The sequence below is a fragment of the Triticum urartu genome, chromosome 5 (genome assembly GCF_003073215.2).
Source record: "Triticum urartu cultivar G1812 chromosome 5, Tu2.1, whole genome shotgun sequence".
NCBI lineage: Eukaryota > Viridiplantae > Streptophyta > Magnoliopsida > Poales > Poaceae > Triticum > Triticum urartu.
In genome coordinates, this window is record NC_053026.1 from 278,793,508 (window position 1) to 278,802,455 (window position 8,948).

The 8,948-nt window shown below is 42.6% G+C and overlaps 1 protein-coding gene across 1 annotated transcript; it reads left to right on the forward strand.

Moving 5' to 3' along the window:
- The first annotated feature begins 2,420 nt into the window (after positions 1–2,420).
- Positions 2,421–2,844, forward strand: LOC125555881 (60S ribosomal protein L6, mitochondrial-like). The gene has a single exon (XM_048718690.1). It carries the CDS (start codon positions 2,421–2,423, stop codon positions 2,724–2,726), a length of 306 nt encoding a protein of 101 aa, XP_048574647.1. The 3' UTR covers positions 2,727–2,844.
- Positions 2,845–8,948: the final 6,104 nt, after the last annotated feature.

Below are 8,948 nucleotides of genomic sequence, written 5' to 3' on the forward strand. Positions count from 1 at the left end.
TACTTGCTGTGCCCACTTATTACTTCTTTTTTCTTCTTGTGGCAAATGTAAGGCTAAAAAAGCATCACATTCCCTATCTATTTTTTACCGTCTTTTCTTTCGTTTTGTTTTCTTTTTCTTCCTTTTCTTAATTAGCAAACTTTTTGCAAATCATAAGTATTTTCACTTTTTTGAATTTTTTTTCTAATTTGTGAACTTATTTTGAAATTCGTGAACTTTTCTCAAATCCGTGATTTATTATTCATTTTTTATTTTTTAATTAATATTTTTAATTTCACGAGATTTTTGTAAATTTTGCAAAAAGAATAATCAAATTTCGTGAACTTATTTTTGAAATTTCTGATCTTTTTTTCAAGTTCGTGAACTTTTTCCACTTAGACGAACTTTTTCCAGTTTTTACGAACTTCTTCAAATTCGTGATTCATTTTCACAGAAAAAAATGTGAATCTTTTTTGAACCTATAAATTTCCCCAAATTTTATAATCTTTTTGAAGTCAACTTGTGAAAAGTGAGCCGGTCAACTAGTCAACCAGTCAATCAGCAAGGGATCTGAAGCGAGCGGAACGTGCGTCCCGCTCGAGCAGGAACCAATTGAGTTTCATGCTTGTTGTGCTGCAGCGAGATGGCACTGTTGGGCCGCAACTCACAAATGAAGGTAGCGAGCGTCAGGGATCCTTTTGGACACGACATTTATATCTTGTTTATTCCCCTCAAAAAAAATTATATCTTGTTTATGGCGAGATGGTAGCCCCCCTTGCCTGAAGCGCCCGAAGTGTACACGCGTATGGGCCGGCACAGTAGCATGTTTTCTTAGCGATCGCTTGTTCAGTCTGATCGATGATGCGTTTGTTCATTCCTTTTGTTTTCTCTTTGATTTTCTTATTTCTTCACCAGTTTTCTTTGTTATACTTCGGATTTGTTTTCAGTTTTCTTTTGTTTTCTAATGTTTCCCTCTTAGTTTTCAAAGGGTATTTTTAACCAAAAAAATTGGTTTATTTGTTTCTTTCTTGTTTTCTATTGTTTTTCTTCATTTGTTTCCTGGTTTTCTTTTTTTCTTTGGTTTCCATTGTTTTTTTGTTTAATTAAAAAAAATTATAAATCAAGAATATTTTTCGTACGCACATTTAACAAATTTTGAAACATGATTACTACTTTTTAAAACACATTTTTGATGTCTACTTTTTTGCATACTCATTGCTCATTTTTAGTATACACCAGAAACATTTTATATGTGCAGGTTTTACATTTTTTAAATACATGATTAAGATGTTTTTTGAAACTATATTTTTATGTCTACTTTCTTCCATACACAGTATACATTTTTGTGTACGTCAGCAATATTTCTTTATAGATGTTTAACATTTTTAAATACATGATTGAATTTTTTTAAAACATATATTTTTTAAATACACCACTAATTTTTTTTAAAAGTTGCACTCCGCCCGTTTGAGCTGCGCTGTGGGCGATCGTCCCGTACTTCTGGCAAGAAACGAGGTATAGGCGCTCGCATTAAGCCTATTAAGCCTAGAGCGGTCCAGCCCACGTAAAAACGTGCCCTCTTCTTCTGCGGCCTCGCCCCTGTTCCCCAGCGACGGCGTAGGCAGGGTTCGCCGTTCATCCAGACTCTGACGCCACTCATCCGCACCTCGGCGCCGAACACTCCCCTCAGCCTTCCGAAGGTAGTACTTCTCATTCACACTCCTCCTCAGCTCTACTGGATTACCGTGAAAAATGGAATGGAGATCTGTTAGGAGCTGGACTGATTTCTACAGTATTTTTCTACTGCTGGTGGCGAACCCTACCGTGCTTGGAATTCGTTGCTACCCTCTCCGTTTTCCCCCAAATATGCAATGGAGATCTGTTAGGAGTTAGGTCTGCCCTGATAATTCACTGATCTATGCTTGTTAATTGAAGTTTTGGGTTTGTCCAAAGTTAAATTTGTTTAAGTTTGACCACATCCACAGAAAAATATAGTAGTATTAAAATTTCGAACACCAAATTAGTCTCATAAGATTCCTTATGAAAAATATTTTCGTACTATGTGTATTTGGTTGTATTATATAAGTTTGACTTATGAAAAATCTAAAACTTCAGTTATTTTAGAACGGAGGGAGTTGTAGCTAAGAAACTTGTATTGTTCGATAGTATGGGATGTTCTTATTGATTTACTCTCTCATTCTGTTGTTTTTTAGAAAAGAATTGATCAAAGTGTGATCTTGTTTTGTATACCTGTTGTTTTTTTCCGATAAAGTGTATACGTGTTGCTATAAATACAAAATTTATCTTCTGCTTTCACCTTGATAATGGCAGTATTTGTGTATTGTCCAGTTGAATGTCCACTGTTCTGATTAAAAGACCCTACTCTCAGTTTCCTTGTGAAGTATTTTACTGCAGGGCGAACCATTTTGTCCGGCCTGCAAATGGAGTCAAAGTTCTTCCGGTTTCTAAAACTCGTTGGAGTTGGCTTCAAAGCAAGGACAGAGGGCGAAGGCCGTGAGCTGTTCCTGAAGCTGGGCTACAGCCATGAGGTGCAGTTCACCGCCCCACCCGCTGTCCGCGTCTTCTGCTTCAAGCCCAACATCGTGTGCTGCACCGGCTTAGACAAGAACAGAGTGCACCACTTCGCCGGCGCCGTCCGGAACTGCAAGCCGCCGGAGGTGTACAAGGGCAAGGGCATACTGTACATCAATGAAGTGATGCATAGGCGTGGGATGAAGCGCAAGTGATGGAGACCTTTCAAAAAAGAAGAAGCGCAAGTGATGGATGGAACACGTTAACCCCCCTTTTTCCCTTTCTCTGGGGTTCTGATTTTGTTGTGTTGAAATTCCTATCATGTTGCTTCTGTAGCGGCACCTGTTATGGTTTGCTTGTACCGAGGAAATTCATATATAATTTGTCCCCTGGCACCACATTGGAAGGCTCAACATTTCAATCCACATAAGGGAAGCGCCAGATTCAGTTTTTTCAACTTTAACTATGCTACTTCTTTGCTTCTGGGTTGATATCAGTTCAGAGTAACTTGAGACGTGGGTTATCTCGAGGTTTATTTTTGGGGCATTGCAGAATGCGTTCTAACACATTGTTTATCGTTGGAAGTTAGCACTGCCGTGTTGTGATTATCTGTTCTTGTTTTTTTCTTTTCAAAACAGAGGTAAAAGATTTATCTCATCCATTAGTTAAGTAGAAGAGAATCGTTCAATTAATTATGAAAAACCGGCCAAGAAGCATCACAAACCATTAAGCGGCACACACATGATACCCCACACGCCTGCCTCGTGGAGACAACACATAAGTATAGGGGTGGAAACGGATCGGATGCGGATCGGATAGTGCTCTTGCCACTTCCATTTTCATATTTTCAAAACGAATACGAATCCGAATACGGATGTTATCGGACACGGATGCGGCTCGGATATTATTCGAATACGGATACGTATCGGATATTTTCTTGATTCGGAACGGATACGAATAATATCAACATATTGCTTAAGTAAATTAGTCGATAGCTATGTGACCTGAAATAATCAACTTGTGACATACAATAAGTCAATGATAAATAGGTTTATGAATAAATACTATTGTAATGCAGAATAATTTATAAGTTTAATCATATAAAGAGTAAAATTTGACCACTTATTTGGCTTTTATGTTGGATAATTGGAATATTGGGTCTAGAATTTTAAAAATTACCTCCCATAATCTTATTCGGATACGGATATATTCACTTCCATATCCATATTTGTCTCAAAATCTCGTACCATATTTTATTTGTTATTTGTTTAATAAATTCGGATACCATTTCCATTTTGGTTCGGATGCGGATGTTTCGGATACGAATAGGCATTTTCTCGAATACGAATATCGGATATTTCGGATTATCCGCTACCAATTTCCACCCCTACATAAGTATCATTGTCATCACTCCTCCCCTAGAAGGCGTTATCGTCACCCCTAAAACCTTGAGCAACGACTTCACCATAAGCAATTGTTGACTCAACCCAGATTGTATATATGGGGGAGACTTGTATGAAATCTCACATTTAGGTGAGATCGTGAGATTAACCCAAAAAAATAAAAAATATTAGACATTTAAAAAAATCTGAAATTATTTGACAACATTCATGTGAGGCATATCTACAATTCCAAAAAAATCAGCTCAAAACTCGATGCACACTTAGAGGTTCAAAAAAGATAGATTTGAATGTGAATAGTAGCAGCTTTGGGTGAATAGTACATTGACACTATTCACATCTGATTTTGTCTTTTTTTCCTATTAATGTAAGTTGAAATATGAGCTGAAACTTTTTGAGGTTGTACATCAAACAATAATGTGTGTCTACAAAAAAAAGTAAGAATGTTTAAACATGTAATTTTAAAAAATCGATCTCATAGATCTCACCTTATGTGAGATCCTACACAAGTGTTCCCCGGTTATATGCAAATCTTTCCATTTTCTCACGCCGTGGGAGATCACCAAACGAATCACGTGTTGTCGTACGCCACCTGGACCCCACTACCACAGCTTCGACTTCACAACAACATACAAGTCAAGGAAATCCCGCAGACAAGCCGTAAAAAAGATGACTATCACGACCAGTGTCGCGTCTCTGACAACACACCTCCCTCCATCGTCGTTGCCACAGAAGCCTCGACACCAACATCGCCGCCATCCACCATCCACTGGCCCCGCTCGCCAATGCCTAGCTCCAAAGAAGAAGCCTCCAAGGGGGAATACGATACCAAGACGTCGCCAACGTCCAATCTTACAACATCAAAGGGATTCTACCGGAGCTGTAGCGATGACCGAAACCGCGTAGGAGGAGTGCGACAACAATGCAGCGATGCCTCCAGAAAGTTCAACGACGGCCATAGCCACCGCCATCACGGGTGATGGCACAAAGCCGAGACAGGGTCTTCACACCCAGGTAGCAACACCACCATGGCCGCACATCGACTCACACCGATGCCGACAAGCCCACCAACCACCACCACCATGAACCAACCCGAAAACCAAGGAGTACAGCGCAAAAGCTGAAGCCAACTGCACCATGCGGAGCACACCGGCTGCCACTCAATAGCGCCAACCGTTGGATCCACCAATTGTTGACTAGAAGTCTAGAATGTGGACCATCGGACAATCCATGAGGATTCGTCCGACCCTTGTTTTGTTGGTGTGTTTATAGGTATAGCCTTTCTGATGTATGCTTCTCATCGTCGATGGTGGTTGTTTTTCTGGTGCGCTGATCCTTAGGGGTTTAGCACAAGGACTTACAGTTTTTCTACCACAACAAGTTTTTTTTGGCTATGATGAGAAAGAAGCGATGAGATGTTATGTCTTCATCTCGCTCATATGCTTGTAATTGTCGCTAGGTGGTCCTTAGACCTATTTACAATTTGTGATACTTCTGAACATCTTTGTATCCTTGCAACATATTATTAATAGATTGGATGAGTTTTTTTGAGAAAAGAACATACATTCATGGATGCGTATAACATTTTCTATGCATCCATCTTATGGTGAATGTATGTTTTTAAAGGTCCTCCAATATTTTTTGGAACGAGGAACTTTCGCTACCATGTCGCTCTGTGAGGCGACACTGGGGAGCCCCCGAACAGTAGCCGTCAAGGCCAATCCCACCAACCCCACACTACTAGTAAAAAGGCTAGTAGTGACGCGGTTTAAACATCTAGTAGTAGCACGGGTGCCCGCGCTACTACTACATGAAGGAAATATGCCCTAGAGGCAATAATAAAGTTATTATTTATTTCCTTATATCATGATAAATGTTTATTATTCATGCTAGAATTGTATTAACCGGAAACATAATACATGTGTGAATACATAGACAAACAGAGTGTCACTAGTATGCCTCTACTTGACTAGCTCGTTAATCAAAGATGGTTATGTTTTCTAACCATGGACAAAGAGTTATTATTTGATTAACGGGATCACATCATTAGGTGAATGATCTGATTGACATGACCCATTCCATTAGCTTAGCACCCGATCGTTTAGTATGTTGCTATTGCTTTCTTCATGACTTATACATGTTCCTATGACTATGAGATTATGCAACTCCCGTTTGCCGGAGGAACACTTTGTGTGCTACCAAACGTCACAACGTAACTGGGTGATTATAAAGGTGCTCTACAGGTATCTCCAAAGGTACATGTTAGGTTGGCGTATTTTGAGATTAGGATTTGTCACTCCGATTGTCGGAGAGGTATCTCTGGGCCCTCTCGGTAATGCACATCACATAAGCCTTGCAAGCATTGCAACTAATGAGTTAGTTGTGAGATGATGTATTACGGAACGAGTAAAGAGACTTGCCGCTAACGAGATTGAACTAGGTATTGAGATACCGACAATCGAATCTCGGGCAAGTAACATACCGATGACAAAGGGAACAACGTATGTTGTTATGCGGTCTGACCGATAAAAGATCTTCGTAGAATATGTAGGAGCCAATATGAGCATCCAGGTTCCGCTATTGGTTATTGACCGGAGACGTGTCTCGGTCATGTCTACATTGTTCTCGAACCCGTAGAGTCTGCACGCTTAAGGTTTCGATGACAGTTATATTATGAGTTTATGCATTTTGATGTACCGAAGTTTGTTCGGAGTCCCGGATGTGATCACGGACATGACGAGGAGTCTCGAAATGGTCGAGACATAAATATTGATATATTGGAAGCCTATATTTGGATATCGGAAGTGTTCCGGGTGAAATCGGGATTTTACCGGAGTACCGGGAGGTTACCGGAACCCCCCGGAAGGTATATGGGCCTTAGTGGGCTTTAGTGGAAGAGAGGAGAGGTGGCCAGGGCTGGGCCGCGCGCCCCTCCCCCTAGTCCGAATAGGACAAGGAGAGGGGGGCGGCGCCCCCCCTTCCTTCTCTCTCTCCTCTTTCCCCCTCCCGAATCCTATTCCAACTAGGAAAGGGGGGGGGGAATCCTACTCCCGGTGGGAGTAGGACTCCTCCTGGCGCACCCTCCTCCTGGCCGGCTGCACCCTCCCTTTGATCCTTTATATACGGGGGCAGGGGGCACCCCTAGAAACACAAGTTGATCCATGTGATCATATTCTTAGCCGTGTGCGGTGCCCCCTTCCACCATAGTCCTCGATAATATTGTAGCGGTGCTTAGGCGAAGCCCTGCGACGGTAGTACATTAAGATCGTCACCATGCCGTCGTGCTGACGGAACTCTTCCCCGACACTTTGCTGGATCGGAGTCCGGGGATCGTCATCGAGCTGAACGTGTGCTAGAACTCGGAGGTGCCGTAGTTTCGGTGCTTGATCAGTCGGGCCGTGAAGACGTACGACTACATCAACCGCGTTGTGCTAACGCTTCCGCTGTCGATCTACAAGGGTACGTAGATCACACTCTCCCCTCTCGTTGCTATGAATCACCATGATCTTGCGTGTGCGTAGGAATTTTTTTGAAATTACTACGTTCCCCAACACTACGGCGCTACAGCTAACTTGTAGTAGCAGCGGGGGTGCACCCGCGCTCCTACTACGCATGTTAGTAGTAGCGTGTGTGCTACCCGCGCTACTACTATTAATTAAAAAACAAAAAAAATCTTGATCCTGTGAGTGCTGTCAATGGCAGCAATGGTTCGATCCAGCGCCGTCAGGGGTCGCCGAAGGTGCGGAAGGGCGGCGGGAGACCAGATCCAACGACGGTTGCTGCACAGGGCTCGGATCCATGGCTGAGCAAGGCGGCAGCGTGAGGCTCCTCTTCATAGCCAAGGCAGTGAGCTCCTGGTCGTCCATGGCGACGACCTGCACGGGAAAGGACATGGGAGGGTGAGTCAATGCAGAGGGAGAGAGAGAAAGAAAAACGAGGGTAGAGGAAGGAGATGGAGGTAGCAGTGGGGATGGTCGCCGGTGGTGAGGTGCTCTGTCGTCAGCGACGCGGGGAGGTGAACTCGTTGGGCGCCATGGAGGAGGAGGTGTGCTTGGGCAGGAGAACCATAGGAGAGCCTATGGAGAGATGGGGGAGAGTGAGGGAGAGAGGAGGGATTCGACCGACGATATGGGGACTTCACCTACCTCATAGTTAGTAGTAGCGAGGGGTATAAAACCGCGTTACTACTATCAACTTAGTAGTAGCGTGGGTTTATACCCCTTGCTACTATGACATGTCCCGGGGGACACGGTAGAGACCGCTTAGTAGTAGCGAGGGTTAAAAACCCACGCTACTACTATCAACTTAGTAGTAGCGAGGGGTATAAACCCGCGCTACTAGTGCCTATAAGCTTTTCCCTAGTAGTGCTACTGCTGTCGCCAAAGAAGGCCAACAAGGTTAACCCAGGCTCACGCTCTCCCTCAATCCAAGCTCCCCAGCCATGTTTGGCACCCCCCCACCCTAGTGCCAGTGGGAGACGAAGGAAATATGCCCTAGAGGCAATAATAAAGTTGTTATTTATATTTCCTTATATCATGATAAATATTTATTATTCATGCTAGAATTGTATTAACCGAAAACTTAGGACATGTGTGAATACATAGACAAAACAGAGTGTCCCTAGTATGCCTCTACTTGACTAGCTTGTTAATCAAAGATGGTTAAGTTTCCTAACCATAGACATGTGTTGTCATTTGATGAACGGGATCACATCATTAGAGAATGATGTGATGGACAAGACCCATCCGTTAGCTTAGCATTATGATCGTTTAGTTTTATTGCTATTACTTTCTTCATGACTTATAAATGTTCCTCTGACTATGAGATTATGCAACTCCCGAATACCGGAGGAACACCTTGTGTGCTATCAAACGTCACAACGTAACTGGGTGATTATAAAGATGCTCTATAGGTGTCTCCGATGGTGTTTGTTGAGTTGGCAGAGATCGAGATTAGGATTTGTCACTCCATGTATCGGAGAGGTATCTCTGAGCCATCTCGGTAATACACATCACTATGAACCTTGCAACCAATGTG